This window comes from Chinchilla lanigera, unplaced genomic scaffold, assembly GCF_000276665.1.
Source record: "Chinchilla lanigera isolate Chin_1 unplaced genomic scaffold, ChiLan1.0 scaffold00038, whole genome shotgun sequence".
NCBI lineage: Eukaryota > Metazoa > Chordata > Mammalia > Rodentia > Chinchillidae > Chinchilla > Chinchilla lanigera.
The window spans coordinates 20,836,639-20,849,731 of record NW_004955439.1 but is presented as its reverse complement, the minus strand read 5'-3'; the positions used below and the strand labels follow the sequence as shown (position 1 = coordinate 20,849,731).

Sequence of the window (13,093 nt, the reverse complement as noted above, 5' to 3'; positions counted from 1 at the left end):
GCAGAAGGGCTGAGGTTTTCTGGGAGATTGTAGGTCTATTACAGATTCTTTGAGATGGTAATCTTTGCAGTGGTATGGGAAAGGAATGATAGAAGGTGTTTTTAGAAAGCTGGCCCCAGAGGATTAAGAAGGGTTGGTCCAGGGGAGTGGCTGGTGTAGCCAGAGTGAAAGTTGAGTTACCAGTCAAGTTGGTGATGATATAAACCAGCGCTTTCTAGTCTTCGTTTTATTCTTAGACACAATGACAGATACCTTTCCCAGAGCTTCAGACTCTCCAGAGAGAGGATGGGTCCCTGGTGGTAATTGCCCCTTTTCTTCAATTTGAGAAAGCAAATTGTGTGCATGATAGTGACAGTGTTAGCCCACGGATAACTCTGAATCAAATCTAATTTTGCTAATTTATCTATACAATAAAACTCATTAAATTTGTTGTGCACTTTTATGCTAGGTCTTACATGCTTAAGTAAAATAATTCCTTGAACAGCCTTTTGAAGTAGGTGATTTCATTTCCCTCATCTTATAAATGAAGGGGTGGACGTCTAAGAGATAAGCAGCTTGCTGCAGGGTGTGTGGTATGGCTCTGAGTGCTGACAGGCCAGCAGGGGCCGGGTGCTTACAGGGTCACAGGTCACATCAGATAGGTGTAGAAGTAACATGAGAGCAGGATGGAAGTCTGCATGTGGGGCTGTGAGCAGGTAGCTGAGAACTAACTTAGGAACCTGCTAGAAAGCAAAAAACAAAGAACCACAAAACCAGAACTCGCAGTAGACTAAGGGAACCCAAGAGCTAGTATAAAAATAGGTTCAAAAGGCACACGCATGTAATCCCAGCACTCTGGGAGGCCAAGGCAGGAGGATGGTTGTGAGTTTGAGACCAGCCTGTGCTATAAAGTGAGGTCAAGACCAGCCTGAGCTGCAGTGAGACCCTGTCTCAAAAAGACAAAAAAAAAAAATCACTTTAGTATAATTAGTGAACCCCATGTCTCAAGTTCTAGGATCTTGACATCTGTTTTCTGCTTTCCACTTTTTCTGCTGGATGTGTTAGCCTGCATCATGTGTGTAAAATTTTTACTGTCTAATTGAAAAGTAAAACTTCGTGTGAGTACGTAGTTAACTTTATCGAAAGTACACCCTTGCCATGTGTAGCTTTTTGGGACTTCAGTGAGAACAGCAGTAGCATGTTAATAAAAACCACCCGTATTGTTATTTTTCACTGTGGTCTTTTTCCTTCTCACTGTTGTACTATTTTATTATGTGGCTCTGCCAGAGCTTATTTATCTCTTCTTTGGTTCCTGGGCCTTAGGTTGGTTTTTGGTTTTTGGTGTCATGGGAGCATTGGGTGTTCTTTGCGTGTCTTTCATTGTAACTATGTGAGTAGCGTGTTCCCTGGTGTGTCTGATGCCCAAGTGTGGAATAGCTGGGGTCATGGAGTAAATACATGTCCCGTTTCAGGATGGAGTGCCCTCCTGCACCAGTGGGCACTTCCACTAGCAGTACAGAGCCCTGTACCACCTTATTTCCTACACTCAGTATTTAATTTCTTCCACTGAAGAGCTGAAAATGGTATATTTGCAATTCCTTGGACACCAAGATATAGTTTCACATTTATTGATGTAGTACTTTTTGTTTTTTCATTTTATTTTTTATTTTATTTTTTGTCTTTTTGAGACAGGGTCTTGCTATGCAGTTCAGGATGGCCTCGAGCTCACTTTGTAGCCCAGGCTGGCCTCGAATTCGCAATGATCCTCCTACCTCAGCCTCCTGAGTGCTGGGATTACAGGCGTGCACCACCACGCCTGGCATTCTACTGGATGTGACCTGTGCTTTCTCTCTAGAACTCTTAGAATTTTCTCTTGTCCTTTGATATAAAAATTCACCAGTGTGTGACTAGGCTGGATTTTTCCTTTTCTTTCCTCTTCAGTGGGCTGTGTATACTCTCACAATAGGCAGTACATTGTTTATTACCCATAATTACAAAAGTTTGTCCTTAATTTGTGTGCAATTGTGTAGATGTTATTGATATTCGAAAGTATTTTTTTGTCAGGTTTTAAAATTTGGTTTTTTTTTTTTTTTTTGGTTTTTCTCCGGTACCGGGAACCGAACTCATGACTTTGCGCTTGCCAGGCAGGCGCTTTTGCTGCTGAGCTAAATCCCCAGCCCCTAAAATTTGGTTTTTGATGTTTGTACCTTTAATTCATTTAGAGTTGAATTCTGTATCCAGTGGTAGATATAGATCAGTTTTATTTTTTTTTCCATCTGAGTAACCATTTTGTTTCCAGTGTCCTTTGCTGTATTGAACAGTACTTTTGCTGTCTGTCATAATCAAAGTTTGATACACGGGTGTCTCTGTACTTTTTTCTTTTACATGGTTGAACTCTGTTTGAGTCAGAATTTATTACTACATCAACTCTTATCAGACTGATTTTTCCCACCAGTGTTAAACACAGAGAATGCTGAACTACTTTCCAGCCCTTTTTATTTTTAATTTTGAGATAGGGTTTCGCTAAGTTGCCTGGGCTGGCCTCGAACTTTTCACTGTGTAGCCTAGGTCTGGCCTCCTGCCTTAGCCTCCCTAGTGCTAGGATTACAGGTGTGCACCATCATGTCTAGCTTGAATTTGTGATCTTTGTCTTAACCTCCTGAGTACTGTAGCTGGATTACGAGTTTGCACCACTACACCTGACCCTTACATTGATTTTTTTTTTTTTTTTTTTGTGGTACCAGGAATCGAACTCACAAGCTCACACTTGCTGGGCAGGTGCTGTGCCAGTGAGCTGTAGCTCCAGCACTACATTGAGTTTTATATAGCATTTTTATTCTGGATCATGACAGTAATGTCCCCAGTGGATACAGTCGCTTCACTTGTGACCGTAGAATTTTGGTTTTAGGGCATGTGTGATGAGACAGTGCAAGTTCATGGTAGCTGAGTTGCATTACCTGATTTTGCTTTTCAAGATCACATTGGTATGAGGTGGCTGGGAAGGGTGCTGTGATGGACAAGACGAGGGTGGAAGTGACCACGAGGAAACCATGGCCAGAGTGCAGGAGAGATAACGGTGTCAGTGGGAGGAGACGGAGAAGTGTGGGTGGATTTGAAATGCACTGACGCAGAATACAACTTCCTGAAGTGCCGAGTGTGGCCGAGAAGGGAAGGAGCGGACTCCTGGTCATGTGTGGAGTCCAAACAGCTGGGTGGGGGTGCTGTTTCTGAGGTGGATGATTCTGAGGAGGGACCATTTTGTAGCCTTTCAAGTAAACTATGGCACCGCGTTTAATTTTCTTACCTTTGGAGCTAGAGACATATTTTTGGCTCTTCTGTAGCCTGTTCACTCTGTCTCTCCTGCATGTAGGTGATTCTCTTTTGAAAAGTGCCACCAGATCACTTCTGGAATTCAACACGACCACAGACTGCCAGGAGCAGCATGCAGAGCACAAAGTCCACAGCAGCATCGCGTTCCTGTGTGGGAAAACCCTGGTGAGCCCACATGTTCCTGCCATGTATTTTCTGGGCACTCTTGCTGTAGAGGTGACCAGGAGGAGTAACTGACCCAAAGTAAAGCACAAGGAAATAAAAACTGCAGCCAAGTTGCCTCACCATCAAGGGCCAGTAAATAAATCCCAAACTTAAAATCACAACTTTGAAACCTGAGTCACAGTTAAAAGCAGTTAGTGTGTTAAAATTTGAAAGCACTTGGTATTATTTATGTTGCGGACAAAACTTTTATCTTAAACTTTTTCTCTTAGCCTTAGCCTTTTTTTTTTTTTGGCTTTTTGAGACAGGGGCTCGCTATGAGTTCAGGCTGTCCTTGAGCTCACCTTGTAGCCCAGGCTGGTCTCAAACTTGCAGCAATCTTCCTGCCTTAGCCTCTCAAGTGCTGGGATTGCAGACGTGTGCCACCATGCCTGGCTTAGCCTTTCATTTGATGGGTTTTATTTAGTGTGTTCAATTTTTTTATTTCAGAAAACTTTGTGTGTGTGTGTATTTTGAGACAGTCTTGCTATGTATGTAGCCTAGACTGACCTTGAACTTGGAGCGACCCTCTTGTCTCAGTCTCTTTATAGGCATCAACCACTGTACCTGGTTTGTATTCAGTTTTTTTCTTTTTTTTTTTTTTAAATGTTTTTTCCTTCTTCATTTTCGTTAAATCAGGGAGACCTTCATCTCTTTAGAGAAGGCCTGGCCAGCGAGCAATGGAATTTCCGAGCTTTTTGGGTATATTACCTGGTGTTAAGTAGGGACATAATTGTATAAAACATGTTTGTTCTTACTGTGAGTATATTTATGACTTTATGATTTTAATCTTTTGTGTGTATGTATTTATTTTAGACAGGGTCTCACTTTGTAATTCAGGTTGATTTTAAACTCACTATTGTAGCCCAGGCTGGCCTGAAACTTGCAGTGATCCTCTTGCCTGAGCCTCCTGAGTGCTGGGATTACAAGTGTGTGCAGTCATGCACAGCTGATTTTCAGTTTTTAGGAAGAGACTTGTAGTAAATAATTGCTAGCTAGGAACTGAGAAGCAACTAATAGACAAATCTTATGATTGTTCTTGAATTAGAGTAAGAAATCAGGTGTTTAGAAAGTGAAACTCATCGCTGCAAGAACTTTCAAATACCATTTAGAATTTGGTGCTGTGATTGTTGCATTTTCAGGCCCATGTGTTTCACCTGAAGATATTTGAAAACAGAACAGTATTATTAATCTTGGATCAGCCTATCAGTCGCACTATTTATTCACATTGAGATCTTAAAAGAACCTGCTTGCCACAGCAGGAAACATGAAGATTTTTTTGTTACAGAATAAGCTAGCTGCTGTTTTACTTTAATTTCCCTTAAGAATTCTGTGTTCTACATATAAGAAATCGTTAGCTCCTTGGATCTGTACATGGGGCTGTAGAAGTTAATTCTTGCCATGCCCTGTGGCCCACAAAGCTGCCCGGTGTCTGGCCAGGCTAGAGTTGGCTCTGGTAGTGGTCTGACTGGAGGCGCTGCCTCAGGGTGGGGCCCCTGGTCCTGTGAGACTTCTCAGGTGCAGATGGGCTCATTGCAGGGGCCTCCGCACAGGAAGATGAGGTCACACTTTCTGGCTTTGATTTTGTTAGCATTTGGTGCAGAGAACATTTGCAGTTTGAAAGTAGATGATTCCAAGAATTACTTCCTGTGAGTTCACTGTATTTCCATAGTTGGGGCACTGGAGCAGATTTGGACTAGTTACTCAGATTCCAGCAGGATTTCAGGAAGCCTTTGTCTCCTAGAGTTTTGGTTTGAGAACATCTTGATAACCTCGTTTAACTAAAGTGGTTTTGTTCCCCTGTTCTTTTGCTGGTCCTTTGTTTTCAGTAGCTTTTTTTTTTTCCCCCTTGTACTGGGAATCGAATTCACGACCTTGCTCTTGCCAGCCAGGTGCTGTGCTGCTGAGCTAAATCCCCAGCCCTTCGGTAGCCTTTACTATGTCCTAACTTTAAAAAAGAAACTTTTATGGTATTTGGCATGGTAACTGTTTTTTTTTTTTTTAATAGGGAACTCCTGAATTTGTAACCGCCACAGAGTGTGTTCATTACTTTGAGTGGAGAACGACTGCAGCCTGCAAGAAGGACATATTTAAAGCAAATAAAGAGGTAACCAAGGACTTTATGGGATTATGAAGTCTGTTCCAGGCCTACTCCAGAAAAGTCTTTAAAATTTGAAGTCTTTAAGATTTGAAACACTGGTTTCAGTTTTGTGCTATGTAAATCATTTTTAGTTTTCAAGCTCCACTTGATGAACAGAGAGACCATGTTAAAATTTATCTTGGGTTTTTTTTTTTCCTAACTTTTTTGAGGCAGGGTCTCACTTGTAGCATAAGCTGGCCTTGAACTCACAGGAATCCCCCTGTCTCAACTTCCCAAGGCCTGGGATTACAGGTGTACACCACCATGCTTGGCTTCTGGGGTGGTTCTTATTTTTATTATTTATTATTTTTTATTTTTGGTGCCAGGAATAGGACTCAGGACCTTGCACTTGCTGTACCACTGAGCTATATCCCTGGCTGGGTGGTTATTTTTGGGACAAGACATTTAAAATATCAGAGGGTGTGATTTTTGGTCTGGACTGGAAATAGAATGCCTTGCCCATATACAACATCTTAGTTCTCTGTTTTTGGTGGTATGCAACTCAGTAAGCCATGCAAACAGGGCTGGGCCTGGATTTAGAGTATTTACTTATAGACGCCATCGTGGACCTTTTTCGGCACATGACTTCCTACCTGTGGTAGGCCCCCTCTGATAGCACCTTCTGTCTGCTTGTGTTGTTGAATCCCTACTCAGCCTTAGAGTGGCTTTCACATATATTGAAAATCCAGGCCAGGTGGCCCTGCCCCTTAAATTTTTGGCCAGTTCATTTCAGAGAAAAGGTTACTATTGCTGTAATTTACTCTGTGTCTCTGTATTACTTGGATGGCATTCATTAGCTGATTATTTCCCCTCTCTCCCTCTACCCCCTTCAGATACAGTGTACATCATGTTTTGAAATATGTGTATGTTGTGGAACACCTAAATTGAGTTAGTGAAACTTCGTGCTGAGAATACTTAAAATCGACTTTTAGTGATTTGCAAGAACATAATAGATGTTGTTATTAATTTCAGACACCATGATATACAGTGGGTGTCTTGGTGAAGTCACCCTTGGTGACTTTCACAGCCTAACCCTTCGAATTGCTCTGCTTCTGCACTTACCCTGGTCAAGGGGAAGTGCTGAACTCCCTGCCTATCTTAGTGGTTGTCTTGTTCAGGCCACTGATTCTGCTCACTGTTCTCTATTAGTTTTCTTTTTGGACTCTATTGGAAGCTAGGAGCTAGCAAGTGGTAGCAATCAGTAATTTTTTCTGGCAGCCTAATATCATGTAGTTTAAGAGGGCTGGGTGTGGTGGCACACACCTGTAATCCCAGCACTTGGGAGGCCGAGGCAGGAGAATCGCCGTGAGTTTGAGGCCACCTTGGGCTCTGCAGTGGGTTCAGTGTCAGCCTGAACTGCATAGTGAGACCTTGTCTCAAAAAAAAGCCCAAATGAAGGGCAAAAAGGTATGTTTGCTTTTTGAAAATGAATTTATGAATGATAAATTATCACTGATTTTTCAAATATGGCCATCTGCTAAAGAAAAGACACATTGAAATAGAAGAGATGAAATGTTGCCTCCCAGAAAAGACTATGGAGAATATTTCAATGAAAAACAAACTTTAAAGAGGAAAGAATTAAGGTTATTTGCAAGATAGTGTCGAAGTTAAACTTTGCTTAACTTTCAAAAGTTCGGCTGTTTATGTCTGTTGGTGATAGGAAAAGCACCTCAAAGCCAAAGCCCTCTTGTGGGCTGGTTGGGAGCAGTCACCCCCTGTGAAGTTAGTGAATCCCTCTCCTTTCTTGCCTGCCTACCCGCTCTGAAGTGAGGAGAGTTGTTATTGGACAGAGGGAGGAGGGGAAATGCTCCTGGGTTTCCAGGAGGAGTCTCGAATCGTTGCTCCATCCCTCTTACTTTTTCCGTTAGGCCCTGGATCTCTCTCAGGCCTGCAGAAGTTCTTGTGGGCTCAGATTGCCCAACCCGAGAGTGAGATGGTTTTCTCTTTTGTTTTGGTGTCCCTCAGTTTCCCTCTTACCTCACTATGCTGAGCTGACAATTATATCTTCCACCACCTGGGAAACAGTTGTTTTCAAAATAGCAAATGGCGGCTTATTTTCTGTAGGTCAGAATTCATGAACAGGTGCCAGCGGGCCAAATCCTACCTCTGGCCCTTGGTCCCAAAGCTAAGAATGGTTTTTATAGGATTACAGAAAAGCAAACACGTATGAAAAATATGTGACAGAGGACCTGTGTGACCAACAGAGCCTGAAATATTTTCTTTGTGACCCTTTGCAGAAACCATGTGCTGAACTCTATTCTAAGTAGCTTTTGAGGTGGGAGTGGAGAGGTGTAGTCTGGTTTTCTCTTAAGCAGTAACAGTTTCTTTTAGAAGCTGATGAAGATGCATGAGAAATATTAGCAGTTTGTTCTCAATTATTATCTCTTCTGGTATAGTCTGCAGCTGGGGCTTTATTCATTTAGTTTCATTTATTGAGAGTATATTGTAGACAAAGCAGTGAGAATTTCATTGAATTCTGAAATGATTCTTGCTTTCAGGGAGCCCACAGACTAATGCTATGGAGGATATATCCATATTCTGAAGCTCAGTTTTTTTTTCTTTCATGAGGATAGATTAATTAGAAAGAACTCTAGAGTGTAATGACTTCTAAAAACTTCTTGCTGTCACCTTTAGCAGATCTTCATAGTGCACATGATCTTTTTTCTGTCTTCAGTATGATGTGACTGCACCTTTTAGGGTATGACATGACAATTTGAAAAAAAAAGGTTTTATGTACTTATACAATGCTCATCATACATAAAAAATCTTGATTGGGCTAGTATCAGAGAAACCTTTATTTTTACACCTTACTTTTTATCTCATTTCCTTCATTAGTTTTGCTCTGTCAAATTTAGAATGATTTGCCTTTTAAAGAAAATGACAGTTTTTATAATGCTCATCCAGTGGGTTCTGGGAGGGGTTTAAAGATTTTTTGGTTTTGTTTTTTGAGACAGGATTGCTCTCTGTAGTTCAGGTGGCCTTCAGTGCAGTCTGCAGCCCAGGTGATCCTTCTGCCTCAGCCTCCCAAGTGCTGGGTTCACAGGCATGCGCCACCACACCTTGCTTAGTTGTTTAAGACGTTGTGTACACACCCTGTCACAGTAGCACTTACAGTTGCAGAACTGGCAGGCCCGCCAGAGTTACGTAAGACACCCGAGAGGGCAGCAGGTGTAAAGCAGCGCCAGCCATGCTCAGTGTGGAAAGGCCGACAGCTGGCCACTTCCTCAGACTGGGAGGCTGCCAGTCTCTCCTCTGCCTTGCACAGTGAAGCAGGAAGTGAGAAGCACTCCCCAGCAGCCGACACACTTTCTGGTGCCCACTCCAGTGCGCTCCTGGGCCAGTGAGACAGCCGAGGTTGCCAACTGTGTTGAGCGTGGATCTAGTGATTTTCCGACTTGGAACCCTGCAGGTGTCCTGGTGAAATGGAGCCAGTTTCTGAATCATGAGTTCTTCCTGGGTGGCTCTGTCTCCTCTTGCTGGGCACCACCCTTCTCCCTTTTCTACCATAGGCTTGTTTCCATTTGGCTGGCTTTGGAGTTGCTTCTTGTCTCCCATCCTAGCCTCGTGAGTCAGTATGTATGGTGTTGCTATAGGAGAACAAGCTTTAGATGTGCTGGATTAGGGACGCTTGTGATGGCTTTTGACTGCAGCCTGGTTATAGCCTGCACTTGTAACCTTTTCTTCCCATTGCCCTTCTTCCAGGTGTGGGGAAGTAGGAGGGGTGGCTTGTCTCTGTGTTTGTTCCTTCTGATAGGGTTGGCTCTAGTCTCCTCATCTGTCAAGAGAATGGGCTTGAGAAACTTGTCAGGCCTGGGAGACTCTGCTTTAGGGATCTGGTTGACCAGAGTTCCTGTGTCCCCTGTGGTTATGGAGGTGTAAGTTGTTTGGTATTCTCTCTCTGAAATCTCTGCAGTCAGACCTGGGGAAAAGGTCAGTGTTGAATCTTTCTTTCTGGTTTGATAGCATCTTTCTCAGAAAAATTGAAAAGCTGAATATTATTCAGTGAACCTTTGTACCTAGACCTGCCTGTGAATTGCATCAGCCTAAAAGGTAAAATTTTAGGAAATGTATCCATGGAAAAATAATAAAACTTTTTTATTATTTTATGAGACAGGGTATCATAGGTTGGTTCCAAACTTGCTATGTAGTCACAATCTGGCCTCAAACGCATGGTCTTCTTGCCTCAGCTCTCTAGTGCTGGGACTTTAGGAGTTTACCACCACACCTAGCTCTACTACCTTGAAATGGTTGCAGAGAATGTACATTTTTAGAATATTCTTTAGGTTGCTTAAGATGGTATCATTATATTATTTTGGAATAAAATTTCTGGGGCATTTCTCATAGTTTGGCAGTAGGTGGTGTTACCTTGGTGATCGGGGCCTTTTTCTTTAACCCCTGCGTGCATCTTTATGCTTGCGTGCTTCGCTTCAGAAAGAGGTAAAACTCTTAAAGTATAGGGTTTTGCCGCCTGCAATGGGTTTCTTGACCTTTTTAGAATCGAAAGTCTGTTCCTGGAGATGCTAGTGTGGTCATAAATCAGAATGGGTAAGCGTGACTGAAGACACCCCAGGAGAAACTCCCCTCCAGGCTTTATCGAGCAGATACTAACTGAGTTCCTCTTACATTCTCTACATTGATCTCCTTTGGTAAAAAAAACTGCTAGGACACAGGCCCTGTCTTCAAGGAACCCAGTTCCATGGTTGCAGTGGACAGCTCAGCAGCTGGCAGGATCTGATTATCCCCAGCCTGAAGGCTGTGTAAGGCAGTGGAGATAAGCGGAGAGCCTAGTAGGTGACATTTCCCCTGAAGATCTGGGTGAAGTGAGGGAGAGAGCTGCAGCTTCAGGGGGCAGAGCTGTGTCAAGAGGCCAGTGTGGCTACATGGAGCAAGAGGAGTGGCAGGGACAAGGCTGGAGGTCTTGGAGAAGCTTAGGTTTTGTTCTCTGTGTAGTTGGAAGCTATTCTGAGTGGGGAGAGATGTACCCTGAGTTTACTTTGTAAGCGTGAGCCTGTGATCATGGGGATGTGGGTGAGGGACACACAGGGGATTGTATAAACCGGAACTAGGTGGACCAGTTCAGATACTGCTACAGGCAGGTTACAGTGGTTCATACAGGGGAGGGCGTGGTGGAGGCTATGAGAAGTGAGTGGGCTCAGGACTTCATTTGAAGGACTTGCTAGTGGTTGGACTTGATGTGAGCGAGGGAGAGGTGTAGGGTAACCCCATGGTTTTGACCCAGGCAACTGGTTGAATGATTGTCCCATTTACTGAGATAGGAAACAGTGGGATAAGCATGTTTTGGGGGAGAAATCAAAGGCCCATTTTACATATGTTAGCTATGCTTCATGTGTCTGTGGGATGCTGGTGGTAAATAACAGCGGAAGTGCTGGGGTTGACTTAATCAGGATCTGTGCCAGAGCCATACGCGCACCAAGACTCTCAGTCCTGTAGCAGCCCTGTGACATAATCACTCTATTATTCTCATTTGACCCTTGGGGAAAAGGTAAAATTTTAGGAAATGTATCCATGGAAAAATAGAACTGTTTTGTTATTGGCATGGATGTTCAGGTTGTTCCTGGTCATACTAAGTGTCAGCAGCAGGGGCTTGTGCTCAAGCATTCTTTGTTGAGTCTGTGCTCACAAATGCACCTTCTCCCATTGGAGCTGTAGGGTAAGGTCAAGGCTAGCAGCACCTGTTTGAGGGTTGTAGGCAACTGCTCAGAGCTGTTGATGAGGGCACCAAGGAGACCAGCATACACAGATAGAGAAGAGGTCTGATGTGTAAGAGTTAGTTAGAAGAGCAATGAGAAATATGCCAGGAGCCTGAGAAGGAATCAGCAATGGAGCAAAAGGAAGCCTTTGGGTTTTTAGGAAGCAGAGAGAAGGAAGGGCTTCAGGAGAAGGCCATGGTCAGCAGCATCACGTGTCATGGAGACAGAGGAAAGGGAAGGCTGAGAAATGAGCATCAGAGCCAGAAGTAGGGAAGTCACTGGTGCCCTTGCAGGCATGGCTTTGATGGGCAAGAGACAGCGATCTGCTGTGAAGGGATTTAAGAGAGAACAGGAAAGAATGTGAGGTGAGGGGAGAGCAGACAGTGATGAGGGACCATGCAAGGAATTGTGTTGTAAATTTCAGAGATGGGATGATAGTGGAGAGGGATTTAGGGATGGGTGGGGGACACTGTAAGGTGGTGGATATTGTGGTAAATAAGGGAAATAATCCAGTAGAGAGTAGAACCAGTGATGCAGATGTGAGGAGATGATTCCAGAAACACAGCCCTTGAGTATGCAGGAGAAACACTGGCCACCTTTGCATTGGTAAGCTGTAAGGAATGGAGACCAGCACTGTGTGGCACTGACTAGAGGCTCATATGATCACGAGTCCCACGCTGTGAGTGGTGTGACGAATGTTGTCTCAGTCTTTCTCCTCCTTTCTTCCAGGTGCCCTGCTATGTGTTTGATACAGAGTTAAAGAAGCATGATTTAAATCCACTGATCAAAATAAGTGGTGGCTATTTGGTAGATGACTCCGACCCAGACACTTCTCTATTCATCAACGTCTGTAGAGACATAGGTAAGAAGCTTTGTGGGGACGAGAGGATGGTGAAGGATTGCTTTGAAGCCTTTACTCCACCTTTTCCCTATTCCATTGTGGATATCTATGACACCAGTTAAGCTCTCTAAGAAAACTTTTGTCTTGAAAGATGTTCTTTGTTTAACTAGAGACCTTTTCCATAAATTCTGACTGCCTCCGCTCTGACCCTTCAAATTCTACCTAAACTGTATGTCCTTTCTTTGTGTTCTCCCTGCCACAGACCTTTGGGTCTCAGGGTTTTGTGGTGATACCCAGCTTGCTGTGTGTTTGCAGGCTGGGTAAAAGAGCCTGAGGGGTGACATTGGAGGTGTTGGTATGTGGTTGTGAAGCATGGATATCTTTAGTAGGATAACCAAAGGCTGTACTAAATGACCTTTATCTAAACAGAGCCCTGAAGCTTTAAACAAGCCTGCTAGTTTCCCAGGCTCCCTAGCTTTGTGGTTCTCTTGGGCCGTGGTTTGGGTGTTACAGCCAGGGCTGGTTCTCTGTAGCCTGCAGTGACTGACTCTGAGTAACTCGTGCTGAGTAGATAACGAGCAGCTCATTTTGGGTGTTTTCATCATGTTTCTGTTTCTCATGCAGTGTGTAACACTTTGCCCGTTGGAAAATTTGGAAAAATAATTTAAAAATAAGCCCAGTGCATGATTCTTTAAATTGGACGTAAACATGTATATCATCTTGTTTGTGTATTATTTCTAAAGGTAAAAGTATTAAATATTCCTCACACATGGCTTACCAGAAGTGGCCAGTGATGATTTAATTTTTTATTTTGTTTTGTTTTTTGAGATGGGGTCTGTCTTTGTAGTTCAGGCTGGCTTTGCGTTTGTGGTGCTCCTCCTGCCTCAGCCT

The 13,093-nt window shown here is 43.4% G+C and overlaps 1 protein-coding gene across 1 annotated transcript in view; it reads left to right on the top strand.

The window, feature by feature from the left end:
* Positions 1–13,093, top strand: part of Igf2r (insulin-like growth factor 2 receptor) — a gene marked incomplete in the record, with an annotated part of 119,845 nt that overhangs the window by 25,028 nt on the left and 81,724 nt on the right. Inside the window, 3 exon segments of the mRNA XM_013517350.1 lie at positions 3,350–3,474; positions 5,519–5,617; positions 12,091–12,223. Of these exon segments, the coding sequence (XP_013372804.1) occupies positions 3,350–3,474; positions 5,519–5,617; positions 12,091–12,223 (357 nt within the window).